The sequence below is a fragment of the Gymnodraco acuticeps genome, unplaced genomic scaffold (genome assembly GCF_902827175.1).
Source record: "Gymnodraco acuticeps unplaced genomic scaffold, fGymAcu1.1, whole genome shotgun sequence".
Taxonomy (NCBI): Eukaryota; Metazoa; Chordata; class Actinopteri; order Perciformes; family Bathydraconidae; genus Gymnodraco; species Gymnodraco acuticeps.
Genome location: NW_022990003.1, coordinates 685166 through 703449, shown reverse-complemented (window position 1 = coordinate 703449; position 18284 = coordinate 685166). Strand labels below are relative to the sequence as shown.

General features: G+C 39.0%; 2 protein-coding genes across 4 annotated transcripts; both read right to left on the bottom strand.

Moving 5' to 3' along the window:
* Window positions 1-655: 655 nt before the first annotated feature.
* Window positions 656-6044, bottom strand: si:ch211-120g10.1 (E3 ubiquitin-protein ligase TRIM22). 2 transcript variants are annotated; one of them, XM_034212920.1, is made up of 10 exons: window positions 5847-6044; window positions 4102-4184; window positions 3592-3690; window positions 2845-2946; window positions 2632-2766; window positions 2414-2551; window positions 2194-2245; window positions 2080-2106; window positions 1644-1670; window positions 656-1553 (listed from the first exon to the last, which is right to left on the bottom strand). In XM_034212920.1, the coding sequence occupies exons 2-10, from the start codon at window positions 4159-4161 to the stop codon at window positions 994-996; spliced, it is 1200 nt and encodes a 399-aa protein (XP_034068811.1). In that variant the 5' UTR covers window positions 4162-4184; window positions 5847-6044; the 3' UTR covers window positions 656-993. The 2 variants fall into 2 exon arrangements, with proteins under 2 accessions (XP_034068811.1, XP_034068812.1); XM_034212921.1 differs by having other exon boundaries at window positions 4102-4171; window positions 5847-6021.
* Window positions 6045-7618: 1574 nt separating this feature from the next.
* Window positions 7619-15588, bottom strand: si:ch73-364h19.1. 2 transcript variants are annotated; one of them, XM_034212926.1, is made up of 5 exons: window positions 15282-15588; window positions 14728-14837; window positions 12377-12469; window positions 10873-11046; window positions 7619-9128 (listed from the first exon to the last, which is right to left on the bottom strand). In XM_034212926.1, the coding sequence occupies exons 1-5, from the start codon at window positions 15430-15432 to the stop codon at window positions 8979-8981; spliced, it is 678 nt and encodes a 225-aa protein (XP_034068817.1). In that variant the 5' UTR covers window positions 15433-15588; the 3' UTR covers window positions 7619-8978. The 2 variants fall into 2 exon arrangements, with proteins under 2 accessions (XP_034068817.1, XP_034068818.1); XM_034212927.1 differs by having other exon boundaries at window positions 10873-11043; window positions 15282-15585.
* Window positions 15589-18284: the final 2696 nt, after the last annotated feature.

The window sequence follows — 18284 nt, the reverse complement described above, 5'->3', positions numbered from 1 at the left end:
CTGTCTGGCCATTGGAATCGGGCTCTTTGAAGATCCAAACATCTCTGATACCAATGCATGTCCACCAGCTGATAACAGCTGGTGGACATGCATTGGTATTTTATCCAAAAGTTTATGGACACATCTGTACACAACTGAAGTGAGGAATTCTTAAAACTATTAAACAAGAGGTAAAAAATAAAGGAACCCAGCTCAATGTCCTTTTCATGTAGGTGTTTGTTTGTTATGGTACATTGTTCTAAACATGTACAAATTATTTGAGCACAAACACTGTAAGGCTGGAGTTATGGGGACTCAGGGCGGTTTTTGAATGGTAATTGAGCCACAACCAGAATTACATATAATCCTTTCATGTAGTCAGAATCGTTCTCCTTCAATGTCTCATCGTGTTAAATCATGTGTTTCCTCCCTATTTTACAGTGACATGCATCCCCCAATTTCAACTAGAATTGAAAATGAAGATAATATGGTGAGGCTGATAACTGAAACCTCACTTTTTTATTTACTTAAGATACTATAACCTGTCATGGAGATTGTGTGATTATGTACAACATACTTTAGCTCTCAGGTGAGATTACTCTTTATATCTAAAGGTGGACCTATTCATGTTATGGAAGTAGTTATCTACTTTACTTAAAAACAAGACAGACCCAAAGACATGTATTTGGTTTATTTATCATTCACAGAAATGCATCAGAAATGCAGGGTTAATATTGCACATAACATTACAGTAATACTACAGGGTTGTTCTTTTAAATATATGAAAATACATTATGTGAAGGCAAAGAATAGCACTGTAACTCTATAGTGAGGAAGTGTTTGCGACGATTACGTTAAAGCATCAGAAGCAGCATAGAGAGTGGTCACTTAGTGGAGCTATCAATAATGGTCTTTAACATCAAGCTCTCTGATTCCTCCCAGTGATAATTATATAACCATTTATCACACTTTAATATGATATCTACTGGATTTTAAAGGAAGAGTTGGGGGAGCTCAACCCCAGATGCAGGGCGAGGGGCAGAAACGTTGGGTTTTAACTGCTGGAGACTTGATCACCAGATCATTGATGATCTCCACAGTACCGAACAGCGGGTACAACTTCTCTTTGAAGCACTCGTTGTAGGTGTAAATGTGGATGTGTTTGTCCACGTCATAGAAGGACAGCTGGCCGCGGTCGTAGTCGAGATAGATGCCCACCTTTTCGGGGATGAGGTAGGGCGGCAGGGAGGTGAATGGCACCGTCAGCGCCTTCAGCTCAGAGCCCCTCTCCAGCCTCAGGCTCAGGTAACCCGTATCTGTGTTCAGGGACTTGAAGCCTTTCCTTAGGGCAGACTCTTTGGCCACGCCCAGCCTCCAGTCCCGCTCTCCAACCTCCGCCTCCCAGTAGTGGCGGCCGGAGCCCAAGCCCTCCATCCCGACGGCACACCACCAGCCGTCGAAGCGCTGGTGGAAGTTGGGAATATCCTTCCTCTCGAAGCCACAGCGCATCCGCTTCTCGTCGGAGGAGATGAGCAGGTCAGGGTTGGCAGTGTCCAGATCCAGAGTCACCTCCACTAGAGAGAAAAGTAACATGGTTCAAATGACATACAGGTACAGTGCAGATTAAAGTTTATACTTATAATTTGATCAAATAAATACTCTACCTGCAGCCTTTGAGATCCAATCCCACACTGCAAAAAAAACAGAGGGGCTTTAGCAATAATAAAACACCTTATTTGTGGAGCACCATTCATACAACACATGCAGTACAGAGTGATTAACAATGGAGAAACTAGACATTGGATTACAAATAACTGAGTATCAAATTAATGGAACACAAGATGGAGATAAAAAATAAGATGGTAGAATACATATAATGGAAAATAAAACCAAATAATGTTTCTCTTTTATTCTCTTCTTCTTTGTTCTTAACATCAGTGGTAACATCTCATTTTGATGGTTACAAATCAAACATAAGCTTGCCAAACCAATAATGGTCCGTACAAAGAGCACTGAAATGTTGATCTCTACATCAAGTGTTTTAAAACCCATCAGTGGTTGTATGTAATGTTTTGTATGCTAATATACAATGTCACTCACCTGGTTGAGGAATGTAGGATATGCTACCTGGATGGAGAGAGTAACAGACTCATAAGGATTGACATTTTCCAGATTTATAACAGAAATAATATTGATAAATGTTTAATTTAATACCAATCTTCTGAGTCTTCTGCTTCCACATGAGCCACTGGTGCGGTATGGTATCCTGCAACAACACCAAAAAAGGTTTGTTCTACAACTGCACAACAAACACAAGACCTTAAGCTGACTCTGTGAACGGTTACATATTCTTGGTCGAATGCACTTATTGTAAGTCACTTTGGATAAAAGCGTCAGCTAAATGTAAGGTAATGTAATGTTACATGGATTCTACCTTATCTGGGCGCTGCACGATTAGAGTCCAAAACACCAGCTCCATAGCGGCCAGCAGATTTGGCGCGCGGCCCCAACGCCAGGCCGACTGCAGGTCCTCCAGAGACTTAGCCACCGGCTCCCCGGGCCACACACTTTGCTGCAAGATGGTCGATATTAATAAAATATGTCTACTGAGTCAACAAAGCCAGGGTAGCAGTAAATGTTTATACTTTTCACCTCAGGCTGAGCTCTCAGGTCCTTGATCCAGTTTAGAATCACAGCTTTGGCCTGCAGCAGGTCCTGCTCATTGATCATATCAGGGTGCTTTACATCATCCATCTCTGGCCAGCCGTCAGTCTGCATCGGCCTCTTCTGCACAAAGAAACATGGCTTTAGTGGTAAGATCCTCTCTATTCAGTAAGTCAATGCATGCTTTTTTCAGATAAACACCTTGCTCTCTAGCATGGAGGCCCACTGCAGGACGAAGACCTTGCAGAGGGGGGTCGGCCAGGTGTCGTCCAGGTTCCAGATGTGCTCCAGGACTTCTGACCTCTGCAGAGGCAAGGGAGGGAAACGTGGGTTTGGTGGCAGACAGGAAATGAAGACAATAGCTAATCTTCTTTAGGGCCCTGACTTGTGGTAATTGTCCCAATTAGCTCAATACCAGGGCTAAACAATATAAGGAAAATATGTGACGATGTGGTTGAAGATCCCTATAATGATATTACTTCCTATGAAAAGCTATTGAAGAATCAGTTCTGCCTCTCTGCTGCTTTCTATGTATTGCTAAAATACAACACATTAAAGTGCACTTTTCAACTGTGCAACATCCCAGACTTTTGTGATGTGTTTATGGTGCAAGTTGGCATTGTATACATCCATATTTTTAAAGTTACAATAGTTTATTTCGTTTTTATAATTGTTATATTTCTTGTTCCTTTTCTTACAAGGTATCTTCTCTCGTCTCGGTGTTTACATGTATGTAGGCTTATGCTTCACACACACCAAAGCAAATTCCTTGTATAAGTAAACTTATGCAATAAACATGTTTCTGATTGTGCTGAGGATTAAATAACTATATATTGTAAAGCCCTCCTCAATACTCACAAGTGGGAGTCAGTGACTGTATATACGTATAGGGCAGAGTTTGGTTTTTTTTATATTAATAATTTCAGTTTTGAATGAGGGTGTATTCACCTGGCACACTCGGCTTAGATCTCTTGCCAGATCCACAATAAACAGCTGATCTTCATCCAGTGGCTCCCTCTTCTCGTTCTGCGCTCTTTTGCGTGATTCCTGTGAGAACATAAAAAATGTAATGATTTTCTCTGGGAATGTGTTTGGAAAAGGGGAGAATTCTCAGACGTTTGAAAGACATCAGTGCTGCTTTTCAAGTGCCTTTGAGAGTAATAAGGTCAAATTAGAAAAGCAGGGGGTCACTCAGCCTGATTAAAATGCACACAGAGGCTCTGTTCCTGTCAACAAGACAAAGAGAGAAAGACACCCCTTCTCTTCCAGAGTCTTTCAGAAGCTCCCTGTTGTTCAATTAAACCAGGAATGGAGAAATGTGTGTCGTCATGTGGTACACAAAACTGTTGTCGTGTCAAGTGTCTACTTAATCAACCCAAAAAACAGGTTTGCACATTAAATACATGATGTTTTGGCTCTTTTATTTTTATTTTGAATGGACTTAAATAAAGGTCTTACCTTTATCTTGGCTGTAAAGTTCTTGGCCGGCTCCAACATGAAGTGAAAACATTGCATCATCTTGGCGGGTCTGTATTAAGAGTCTGACAGAGAATTAACACAAACATGTTGGTTCAGAAAATGATTTACTAGCAAAAACACTACTATTTGTTCCTGTTAGCAGCCTGGGCACTCTGACACAGGACATAACAGGTCACATTGTTATATCCAAGCCATACTCAAATACAATGTTGACATATTAATATATTACTTGGCTAGAGTATGTCAATTTTATGATACCTAATATTTCCATTCATATACATTTCAGTGGGAAATGTAGTTTTTAATACAATTTTGAATTCAGGGCATTTACTTGAAATGGAGGATATTTAGACTGTGGTATTTCTACTTTTACTTAAGTATCTAAGTACGTCTTCCACTAAAGATTAGTCGGATACTTTCTTGTCGTCATGTGTTCAAGTAAAATTTCACAGCTTGTACTGTAAATTCTGATAGTTTACCACTGCTATTTAATAATTTTAGGATGTTATGATCAAATCTTGACTGTGAATCCCAAACACATTAAAAGTTGTGGTCTGTGAGATTTGAATCTGTAGTCAGAACCTGAACTGGAATGCTGCGTTATCCAAAAACAACAGCGTTATGTGAATCATTAAACATGTGATGGGAAGTGTACATGGCAATTTAAAAAACATAACATCAGTATTCAAAGTCAAGGGGGTCACAGCCTCGCCTTTAGCAGGCATTACACGTATACAGCTACTAAAGTCAAATAATCTTTAGTAAAACAAAGGAATTGGTCAAACAGGAAGGATTCTAGGATGTTGTATCATAGGCCAAAACACATACAGAAAGAGATCATATAAAGCAAATAAAGCAGGCAGCCTAAAACATGACAGGCACTGCAGACTTCCATCTCCTGAGATATCTCTCTCTACTGTCCTCCCCACTCACTTCCTGTCTATCATCATCATCAGCAGAAAGGTGCAGTAGCTCAGGGTCTGGCTGGCACTGACCATGTTGGGATGACCAGTCAGGTTTTCATGCTGACCCAGACTGAATGGGTGAACATAAATAAATAAATCCTATCTGTACTCGCACTTTACCCCATTTAATTATAAAGGCAGCACTGGAGTTTATCCACAATGTTATCTAACGCAGTCATAAATAGAGGCCTGTTTGGCTATAAATAGAGTTATGAAGGTACTTTTTTTAATAGCACATCAGAGCAGTCAAGCTCCAAAAAGCTGCAACTCCCTTGCATCTGGATACAGCAGTGCAAGTGAGTTCATATGCTGTGTTTCAACATAATGCAGTAATGATGATTCATGCAAAGCTTAAATCCATAATATTAAAGTAAATAACATAGTTGGATCATTAAGTAAATGCTATTGGGATTGTAGAGACTGAAACAACGCTGTACAATTATTACTAAATGAATGATCCGTTAGACTGGTTCATCAATGTCGTGAGAAAACATGACCCTGCAGTTTTAGCAGCGACCCAGTTAGAGCCAGCTGATGACTGCGCATGAAGTAAATACACACCTGACGGGTGACTTTGCGGCAAATCTGGATTATAGCTGCAGTAAGGGCCATTTTACAATTTGAATAATACTGTTTATGCAGTTCTGAACGCAAAATAATAAACTATGTTATACATTTGTGCTAGTAGTTATGTCATATAACTGCAGAGCGTCCAGCACAACAACACAAATGATATTTGCACATCACGCACGAGCCTACCTTTCTCTTCGGGGGGTTTGCAAATAAGTTTTCTTCTTCTCTTGAGTTGAAAAGCGAGCAGATGTCTGTGTCTGCAGGAAGTGTTGGTACTGTATGCTGCAGTGTCTGACCTTGTTTACATGCCAGACTGACGGTTGGCTGCTCGGGCAGGTTCGGGTTTCTCCGTCAGTGACGAAAGACGTCATCCGGTGGACAAAGCAGGCAGCCATGTTTGGAAGGTAATTATGACTCAGGTCTACAGTTTGGTATATCTAAACTATTTTTGACTGTAAACAACATAAGTTTAATGTTTTTACTCCAGTGCTGTACTTGAGTATGTTGACTTAATGTTATTTACTTAAGTGCTACCTTCTTCTGCTACTTACTAAACTATAGAGTGTACTTTGTCTTCACTACATCTATTTAAAATATATTGTTACTTTGCATAGATCCTACAAAACATATCATAAAATAAAATGCATGGTGACAGATTTACCTGCCTAACAATATAAAGTCGTTTAAGTGAGCTCCACCTCAGATATAACAATAACGAGAGGTGGGAAGTAACTAATTGCATGTACTCAAGTACTCTACGTAAGTACAATTTTGAGATATTTGTACTTTACTTGAGTATTTCGGTTTTCTTTTTACTTCTTCTCCACTACAATTCAGAGGTCAATCATGTACTTTTACTCCACTACATGTATTTCATACCATTAGTTACTTTACAGATTTTGATTAATGATGTGAAATATACTCAACACTTTAATAAGACTTTAGTTCCACCTGCAGTAAATTCACAAGCTACCCTGCAGTATACAAAGTGATTAAAACTAGCTGCACCTTTACCAGCTTTGATAACACTTTAAAGCTTCAATAATTATAATGAAAACATATGTATTACTCTGAAAAGGACCAATCTGCTGAGTACTTTTACTTTTGGTACTTTAAGTATATTTTGATGATATTACTTTTGTACTTTTACTTGAGTAACATTTTGAATGCAAGACTTTTACTTGTAACAGAGTATTACACTCTGGTACTTCTACTTTTACTCAAGTGCAAGATCTGAGTACTTCTCCCAGTAAGAAGCTTCTTGCATGTTTCTACATCAGTAATAATGATCTTTTAATATAATAATCTAACTAAGGGGCAATTCTACTGTATAAAAAATACTTGAGCTCTGAAACCATAATGAAACCATAATATAATATTCCTTAATAAAATTGTAATGCCTATAATGTAATTTTACAACGCTGTATTTCAGACAAAAGAAAGTGTTTTATTTCAGATTTTTTTACTTTAAATTCTACAGGACCAGTATAGTACCAATAATATAAGCGAGGCTTGAATCGATTATTTTATTTTATTTTAGATCCAAGCCTGCATGTTCATAGTTATATAAACTCAGATTTCTGCCCCCTTCTGGCCAGATACTTGATATGTGAAATATCAATATTAGAGGGGAAATTATAGAGCTGCTGTTTATTTCTAATTAAAAAGTTAGGCCCATCATTTTTTTTTGGCTCCAGATAAAGAAACATTTGACTTGAGTTGAAAAGGACAACCCAGTGTGTGGGATAATATGAGACGTGTGTTATCAGGGCTACTTTAGAGTTTCACAGACAGTTATATCTTTGTGTTTTTCAGTCAAAGAAGACGACTGTGTTCAGTTTTCTGCCTGCAGGCTCTGTGGCCTATTGACATTGATTTGGCTTTCCACTTTAAATAGCCTTAACACTAAACATGATCATAAGATTTGTTGTAAATATCAAAATAGTAACAAAATGACATACTGCTCACAACGGGCTTTCATTGATACTGAGAACTAAATGCACTAAAGTATTCAATATTTTGCAATGAGAAGAAACAGCAAAGTAAATGTGATGTAGGCTCATTAGATATTTGGAACATATCTTGGACAAGGTGTTAGAAGTCAATAAAGCATTACTTATTAGGAATCAGTATTAATAATTACTATTGTTTATCTTTTTCTGATAATTTCTACTATTTTTTAATGTTTAGTGGTATAAGAGCTGCTACTAAAAAATATCATAGGAGCTGGAGAAAAAAAAAGAAAATATATATAGAGCTCAAATAGATAAGTGTGATGAGGAGCAGAAATGTCTCCACAATTAAATGTGAGAACATAGGAAAAAAAGCCAAGAAGAAAGTTGGAAACAAGTCTTAATTTGAATGTTCCTTCCTGTCTCTCACACACACACACAAACAAATTCATGAAAATATCAAAGACCAGCCTCTATGAGTGGCACTGCAGCTGTTTGCACTGACGCTGTGTTACTGCTGTAAATTCCAGTCCATCAACAAACAATATATAATTATTACATTTGTTTTAAGAAATAATGAGGAGACGTCGTTCTTCAAATAAATACAGTACATGACAATGTGCAGGACAGACATTTGGCGTGTGTACATGGAAGAATGACAACGTGTGATGAAGGAACAAAGCAGGTCTGACACGGGTGTTTGTTTTCATTTCACATTCAAGCTGCTTCACTCCACCTGTTGATGCTGCCTTTGGGAGACAGAACAAACAAATCAGCTTCTGAAAGTAAGAAATCATCAAGACTCATCAAGTGGTCATAAAAACAACATATATGTCTTGTTATAAGTCCATGGAAGGCACTCTCATGCGTACCTTTTTTAATTATTTCCCTCTCACATGCTCTATGGCAGTATGTTACGGCCTCGGCAGGGTAAACAACAGCAAGCCTCTGATAACCTTATAAACAACACTATGAGGTCTCTGGTTTAGGACAATAAAAGAGTAAACAAGTGTTCAGTGATAGTATAATCAACAAGGTAAATAGCGGTTCCCTTTTTTGGTATTTTGTACTCCACCTTTTTCGTCTTCAAGGTGAACCAGCCACCTCAGTAAATGTCAATATCCTGTGATTGTCCTTTGAAATTCATCAGCATGTACAGTAGCGGTCACAAAGTGTTTTTGACATTCGATAGTCTTTTCACAAAACTCCTCTTTGGTTGCTCCTTCATCAGCTGTCTCTCAATATAAGCTCAGTCGCTTGTGTAAAGTGAAGAAGATCCGGTTTTAATCCACTCTTCTTCATTTGGTAACTTTATCTGTGTATGTAAAGCTATCACACGTCTTTCACATTCACGAGATCAGTAAAATCACACAGGTAGAACAGTGCTGTTGGAGTCAGAGTTGATCAGATGAGGTGTGAAGATACTCTGAGGAAAGGAGAGGTCCAGATTGGATGACAGGATGTTGTACGGCAGCTCTATAGAATGGCGGACACTCTCTTCATATGTTGGAGGAGGCTGTGAGAAAGACAGAAAGACAGGAACATATTTAGACAAGTTTGAAAATGCAATCCAAAACAGCTGCTCAGCAACAAAAAGCAGCCAATCAAAAAATGCAATTAGTTGGTGAAAATATTGTAGCAAATATTTTTTCTTTTAGGAGCTGGTAGAGACCAAAACGAACACTAAAAGAGAGGAAATATTGGACTTTCATTGGGCTATAAGGGATATAAACACGCCACAAATGAATGACAATATCGTACTTTGTATGATGGGCTTTGTAGGTTCAAATAAGTCATTTATGGATTCCTTGTGATGTAATTTTCAAAGAATACATTTTTTCCCCGAGATTAAAACATATTCTCTAAGATTAAACTGGTACATTTACAGAAGAAATTATCTTTAGAAAGATAAAAGTCACAAATGTAATCAACACAGCTTGTTGCAAGTGGTGAACAAAAAGGGGAGGGTTTACATTACGATCCTGAACAAGACTTTTTATTTCATTTGAACCAAATTTCAATGCCACTTTTGCTTATTTGCTAAAAGACAAAGTCCTTGCTATCCATCCATTTAGGACCATTGCTGTGCTTTAAGGTCATATGCAGTCCCGGGATGAAAGTTTTGCTTGTATAACACCCTGAGTTCTGATATATATCCCTCAAAATAAGTGAACATGTTTGTATTTACACTTCCAATTAATCTCCACTTCAGCCGCCTGGAACATATTTCACTCCAATGCATTATCTTTCTGATCACATCCGACAGATTCACACTGGGCCTTCTTATCTTTTAATTGCTTGGGGACCCTCAGGCGACAAGAGCAACCCTAGTGCCCTGCCCTCTGCGTGATACATACACCACACACACACACACGCACACACACACCATGCCACAAAGTTTGACTACTATCCTGCCTCCGGCCGCAGGACAGGCGGACAGACGTAAATTAAGGGACCATCAGTCGAACTCTAGTTGGGGGGTAGGGAGACTTTTCAGTGGTGATGGGTTGACTGTGAGTGAATGTGCTTTCTTTGTGTGTGTGTGTGTGTGTGTGTGTGTGTGTGTGTGTGTGTGTGTGTGTGTGTTGTGTGTGTGTGTGTGTGTGTGTGTGTGTGTGTGTGTGTGTGTGTGTGTGTGTGTGTGTGTGTGTGTGTGTGTGTGTGTGTGTGTGTGTGTGTGTGTGTGTGTGTGTGTAAGGGATGGGCAGCCATGCTAAGGACTGTTTAATTGCAGAAAAAAGAGAGAGGTCAAAGAAGAAAAAACAGTAGAAGACAGGAGCACAAAGCTGCATTCCCGGGCTGTGTTTGCTCTCAGGATGCAGGCTTTAATTATGTTTGATGTGCCTTTTTCTCATTACCTTGTTTGCCCAAGCGTTGTGCGAGTCAAAAGCTCAGCAGAAGATCAACATGGTAAAACCTTGAAATGCGTCTGCCAGCACAATTCAGCAGCGAGCGTGAGATGAGCAGATAGTGCTTAATGTTTACCGCACTCTGAATGCGGTCTAATCTTTGAACAAGCTCTTGTTACAATATTGCATGACAGTGTGGTCATAATAGAAAGAGCCTGCTTGTTATTATCTCTATTCACTGTGAAACTACCCATGAGGGACCTTGATAATAACGGTTTATATGAGCTTGAGCTAAACCTGTAATAGGAGTACATTATACTCTCCGTTCCCAGGTTCGACGACAGCACCTGGAATACTTCATTGTCAAAGCATTTGAGACTGTATCAAGTGTTAATCCCTTATTATGCCGACCTCAGTCACAATGGGTCCATTGAGGCCGAAGCGGTCTGCGATCATCATGTGGATCTGCCTCTGGCGGTCCTTCTTTCGGACGCTCTCGTAGGAGGGGAGCCTCGGCATGGGGGAGTCCAGAGTGGGGAGGCTGTAGCTGGAGGGCAGGCCGATGTAGAATAGCTGACCCGCCTGCTGAGACACACAGAGGGACACTTATGAGAGACAGGAAACAGAGGCGTTTATGTGCTGAGGATGTGTGGATTATTGAAACCTGCTTAAAGGGATACTTCACTTCCAAAATGACCATATGAGTGTAAATTACAACCCCTTTGATACCTGTAATACTTGAAGGAAAACACAGTGAGCAGGAGTAAAGACTTGAAAAGGTGTACTAAATTGAATGACAACCCCAATTAACAACAACAAATCTATATCATAACATCTGTTTGCAAACTCTCACACAAAGTCTCATTGATCCTGAGGTGTGCTGCTAACTACTTCCAAAACACATGTATTTTCACAGAAACTTTACAATTTTGAACACTTAAGCAAAGCTTTAACAATCTCACACTTGCACATTATTGACACTTGTCCCTGACAAGTATCAAGGGTAATAAGTTATAAGGTTGAAGCGTATACACACGTGTTTGTTAAGTAGTGAGCATACGACTGGATAAATCAGACTTGGGTTCTGTATAGCAAAGCTAAGACAATCTGTCCTCACTTAGCAGATGTTTTCTAAGTGGTTTTTTTAACAGAAACCTTTTTAAAAACACAAACAATGAGTGCAAATTTAATGCTGTACAATTCATGGAAAGGCTTCTGTCCAAAACTGAATTTCACCTCTTAAAATGATGATTTCCATTTATTGGATTTAATTGATTGTACAATTAAACTGTGGTGTTGGTTGTTATTGACGCAATGGTCCCTTTAAGTGTTGTTGCTGTAAGGAATTGTGTGATGACATTATCACCTTTCCTTTCATAAAGACTGCTGCAGTGTTCCCTAACTAAATGGGATAAGAAAGAAAGCATTTAAACACATTTCCTCAGCATTTAGAGAAATCGCCCAGCCATTACGATGGTGGCCACTTAAATACTTCTGGGTCATTTCACTCAATTAGGAACCTTCCTAAGTAAAACAGATGTTGGGAGTCCTGCATGAGTTCCTTGAGAGTTTGTAAACAGATGTTTTGATGTATTTATTGGGCTTCAATTCATTAGGACTTCACGTTTTTTCCTCGCTGTGGAGGCATGCGAGACAAATAAAGCTTTCTTCAAGAACTCAAGGTAACTCAGTCTGAGTAATTAATTAACACATGGACCTTTTTGGTGTAAAGTATTCCTAAAGCTATAACGTCATGGAAACATTAACTTTAGAGGCGAGTGCCTATTGATCTACTGAGTAAAATGTACAGTTTGTGTAGTAGAGGAACAGAGAGTGTGCCTGTACAGAGTACACAGAAGTCTAAGTGCTTTTCGAGGCTAATAGCATATGTTGCTAATGCACTAGGCTCTCTCACCTCAGTGTTGTTGTCATCCATGATCTCACTCTGCTCCAGACAAGGAGATCCCACCAGTGTTTGTCTGCTGCTGTAGTACTGAGGAGGAGCACCCTGTAAAGCAAGCAGTAATGGAACAAGTGTGTCTCAGCAATCAGAGCCTTAGTTATTCATGGCATGCGTTTATTAGTTTCTAGTTTTATGGATCCTCCTGCAATTAGTCAAAAACAATCCACTCATTTCAGCTCAATTGACCAATCTTCATGCCTTGTTTAATCACTGTAGACACTGGCTGGTTTAGCAATACCATAAATTATCCAATCAATAAGGCGACCACCCTCCAATTTCCGTGCCTCCTCCCTGTCCCTCCTACTCTGAAACAAGACCTGTCAAAGTCTCACTGTATGTATGTGGGGAAAAAAGACTGGCAGGAAAAGTAGGTAATTGCCTTGAGTCTAAATGAGTCTCTTTGTGTGAAGAACAATGTGATGTCCCACTGTGTTTTGAGGGTCACTAGGCAACAAACCCCACCGTGTGGTCTTTTTTCTGACTCTGTCTTCCTCTTGTAACTGCAGCAGGTACCTCTTAACGAGCACACTCCAATACACATTATAGCCTCGTATGTCATTTGGGTCGGCATTACAACAAAGTCAATTTGTTGCTTGACTGGGATTCAAATCCAGCGTGAGGTTAAGAGTTGTTAGGAAACAAACTTTGACTGTTTCTACCGAGGCGATTTCCTTTGACCAAGAGGCCGTAAAAGTTGAAGTATGGTATGTAAAGTAGTATGAAATTCTGTGATTTATCATTTTCCCATGCAGACTAGTTAAACAATGACATCACTCACACTTAGAGTGACACACTCAAACGACCTTTGCCACAACCCTGACATCATTTCAGAGAGATGGAGACGACTGAAAAAAGGTGATGTCAGAGGTCACTTTCCCTCACTGGTTTGTACTTTTAAGAAGCAAAAAAGAAAAAGTCCTTTAAAAAAAAAAAAAGGGGAAAAAAGGGAGACTTGTCCTTTGTCTCCTGCCATTGATTCATCCAGTGTGAAAAGCACAACCGTGTTAAATCAGTGTTGAAGTCGGGGGAGGACCCCAGCGGCAGTGTGTCTTTTTCCCCGCTGCAAACCTAAAGGAGAGCCATTGTCCCCGTTGTGTCCCCAACACCCACAGTGGGGTCGGCCCACTATTCATGGTGCATACTGGAGCAGGGAAAGGTATGTGACGATGAAGTTAAAGACATGCAATGTCCCATAGGAGCACAATGAAAAAGCGTTTGTGTGTTTGTCGACTAACCTTCACTTTCTGTCTCCTGATAATAAAAAATGCATCTCCCTTTTCAATCGCATTATGTCAATTGTGGGTTCCAGGAACAATTCAAACAACCCCCAAGTGTATTCACTAACCAATAATGAATGAAAATGAAATCTGAATACACAATATGGGTGTACACTGTGGCACTGTTTACAGTCTGCCTCTGTCATGTGTTTTACTGTAGCTACTGACCTGACTGTAAGTGAGTCTTATCAGCCACATGGTGTACAGACTCAGTTGTAACTAGATGCTTCTTTGTACCGGTGAGACGCTCTGTTAGTTCCTCAAAAGGAACAACAGGACTTCTCCATTAAAACCGCAACTGAACAGAGCTTCCTGTCCATTGAAGGGGGGGGGGGTATAAGTCTCTGCAATCCAAAGATAACACTCTAACTTGACCCCTGGGACTCTCAGAGGTGAGAAACAAGTCAGGAAGAGGATGCAGAGAGAATAAACAACCTAGGAAAAGTTACTTCTGTGTTTACATTTTCATTTCACCTCATCCTGCACCTCTCACTTACAGCTTGATTTAGGCAGAGATGTTGTGGTGTTTATCTAATTTATAATGATTTGAAATGCCACGCGCTCCCTTAAAAAACCCTCAAAGATTAGGTTGTTTTGCTTCACCTGCTTTGCCGGTGTAAGCAAGAAAGTCTGATAAGCAGTGATTTCATTATAAGGTGCTGGAGTAGCATCAATATGCGTGTTGAGTGCTAATTCTGTCCTTTTCCATCCGCGTGGCTGTGGCGGATATTTCTGCAGGGCAGCTAATTCAACTGAGGCAAATCCATCGCCTGACAATGATCAACTTTATTGCAGTCTTTTTTTCCCCACAGCCATGCAAATTGAATCTGACACTTCCTAATGGCGCGACACTAAGGGAGTGCACATGGTGTCTTTGAGTGTGCCCACCCCCCCCCCCCCCCATCTCTCTTTTAGTGTGGTCTCATCAACTGTGCTGGATCAGGATCACATCTGAACGTACGAGTCACTTTAAAAATAAGAGAAACCTCAGCACAAAAGGCACTTTTTTTTTAGTTTACATCTTACCATATCTGCATGTGGCCCCTGATAGGAGCGTAGCTTGCAGCACAGGAGATCCTTGCGGTAAATAATGGACAGCAGCACCACAATCACCACAAAGAACACCAGAGAAGAGACTGTGAGCAAATCAAGAGAGAAGGACATGTTTGTTAATCAATGTCGAACAGACAGACATTGTGTTAGTGTGTTTTTATGGCTGTGAAACTTGTAAAAGAACAGTTTTGTCCTTTGAACAGTTCACATCTGTGAAGTTGAGTCATATGAAGAGTCTGATTGACAGTCTGTCTCTATAATGTGAACACTTACAGGTGTAATTGATGTCCTTTGTGCTACCTGTCCATCAAAAACAATCACAGCTAATTATGTGTTAGAGATGATTGCAATATGTGACAGTCAAAGTAGCTGATATCTATAAAAAAGAAACGATCTAGTACAACCCTTATCATACTGCTGCAGTAAGTGCAAATACAAAGGAAGTAGAACAATTATCCTGACAGATGTTTTTCAAGCAAAATCTGATTTATTTTGAATATTTTTGACAGTTTAAAGGTTTTACTTACATGATGTAGCAACCACTGTGAGTTGATCCGATGTCAGCTGTGAGGAGGGCATGGTGGGACTTTCAGTTGTGGACATTTCTTCTGTGTAAACTGTAAGTGTTGCCTTCACAAATCCTCCTGAACTCATAAGGTTCAACACAAAGCCTCTCATCTTATTTATCAGAGAAAGAAACGGAGACCAGCTCTGTTGCTCCTCTTCATTGTCTGCTCGCTCCCGGACAGGGTCACATGCGCTCTCTGCAAGTCCGATCAAACTCTCCACCCGGTAAACATGCCACAGTGTGTGTGTGTGTGTGTGTATAGTGTGTGTGTCAAGGCGAAATTACGCCCTCTTTCCCCAACGCGTGACGTCGCTCTGGCTGCGCGCTCGGCACTTTGGTTTATGGACAGCAGGCTGCAGCACACACAAGTGCCAACAGATTTATTATCAAGGCTCCTTAAAACAGCAATTTGACATGCAGTTATCCAAGAAGTACTCACATACTTTACTTAAGTTGAAGTAGAAATACCAACTGTAAAAAAAAAAGTCGAAACAAGTTCAAAATCATACAAAAGTAGTCAAAATATGCTTAAAGTATCAAAAGTAAAAGTATTAGTTATAAGTAATGGCCCTTTACAGAAACATGTTTATTTATACACTGGATTATGCATTATGCATGTGTCCCTCCCAGCTGGTAAGAGTGGAGCTCAATTGAATTCATAAAAGGAACATCCCTGTTTCAATTGTTGTAGTATGAGTGTGTCTGTCATTCAATAAAAACATTAGTCAAACACGTAAATACATTGTATACCAATGCTAGTTATCTTTAACAATAACAACATAGTTTATTCATTCGTTTTGTATTATTTTATAATCTGAATCGTTAAAGTCACTATTAAATCTGTCAAATCAAATCAAACCAACATTTGAATGTATTTACATAGCACTTTTCATATACAAAAAATACTCATTGTGCCAAAACCAAACACATAGACAATTTAGACAAAATAAAAACAACGGAAAAACAAGCAGCTTTGTGATGAAAAAGAACACTTAATACCAGGACTGAATAAACAGAAACAAAAATTATAATAAAAAGGAATAAGAATAAAATGTCAGATAAATGCAATATTATTGGCTACCAAAAGTGGAGTAAAATGAAATAGCATAACATTTAACACTAGAACCGCCAGAGGTCGCTGTATACCTAAAACCGCCAACGGGTAAAATGTACCCGCTATTGATTTTCAAGGTACAATGTTCTTTTATTTATCATACAGAACAGTGAGTTTTGATCGCACAGGGATGACATTTATACCAATATAATCTGTGGACTCTCAGCTTTTCAAATGATATAGTTTGTGCAGATAGCATGAAGTATAACATATCGCTAAGAGTGCTGATTTAAACGCTTGGTGTTAGATTTGTGTTTTGTTTAGGTACAAATCTCTCTATCTCTCTCTCTATCTATTTATAACTATCTACCGATCTATCTGTAATGTTCTGTTCTATGTTCATATAATTGTCTACATAAACAGACGACGCGACTACTTCTCTCATTCCGAGTGTCCATCTTTATTCAACTGGCACGTAACCTGCACACATGCATTACGTCCTCAACGTGAGCTCAGTCATCCAAGATCTTGTATTCTCCAAGATGTTACACTATCTATAACTATCTATCTGTCTATCTCTCTCTATCCATATATCTATCTATCTATCTCTCTCAATCTATCTCTCTATCTATAAGGAACCGCAGTAGACAAAAGGCGTTGCTATAGCAACACGTCATGTTTACGCTATGAGGTAAATATTACCCGCTGGCCGATATAGGTATAAATGGCTTTTTTTTGGGCGGATTTTTCAATCTGACTTCATATTGACAATTGTTAACAACAGAGGGTGCTACATAACACACTTTCAGGAAAAGTCACGGATTGGGAGACTTTAATATGTTATTGAAAAAAAGTTACATACAATCAAAAAAGAGCTGCGGGTAAAATGTACCCGTTGGCGGTTCTAGTATTAATTATGTATTTAAAGTACAAGTATCAGAACATTGTACTTAAGTACAGTACTTTAGCACTGAACACATGTTTTACAGCCAGGTTACACATATTTCAAATAATGTTCATACAATATGCCTTACTTGCTGTTTCCTCCCTGTCTCGTCTGCTCAGTGGCTTCCAGACCAGAGCATGCCAGAGCTGGAGACCCGTTACCGTGGGGATCCCGTCCTGAGATGATTTATAAGCAGACAAAGAGACAAAAATGTAGCATTAGTATTCATGATTGGGAACTATGGCCGACACATTTTTCAACTTAAAATGCCAGCTGACAACTTTTAAATGTTTGCTGCAATATTATAGGCCTTATAATAATACTACTAATAATAATAATAATAATAATCATAATCATATTAAAACCATTTTTGTAATGTAAAGTGTTGCAGATCTACCCTAACATTTGAGGACACGACATGGGATTATTTTAATTTTCATTAGAAGTGGTCATGACCTTGGTTTTTAACACAATCAAATTGTAAAGCATTAATTAAGATGCTGATCATGTAAGAAGGGGGTTACTCATACATGATGAAAAAATATAGCCTTTTTAAGTAAATAATACAAGTTATGTCTGGAACAATATAGGATTTTAGCACAGATCAAGATAAAAAGAAAACCTCACAATATGTTGATGGTGGGGAATTTCCATTATCCTGATTATACTCACAAGAGTTACTTGTAAATGTTGTCAAGCTCACTGTTAGAGGTATACAAATAAACATTAACTTTTGGAATCAACTTGAAGTGTTTTTAAAATTCATTTATGGGTCTCCAAAACTATCCTGTTAAAAAAAAAAACATATCAAAGTGCTATTTATTTAGTTAATTATAGTACGTTATAGTTAGTTTAGTAACTAAGTAATTAGTAATGTTATTGTTTCTAGGTAGATCTTTATATAGGAACAATAAGACAATTACGTTTTGTCTCTATTTAGCAAATCCACTGGCATTTTGCTC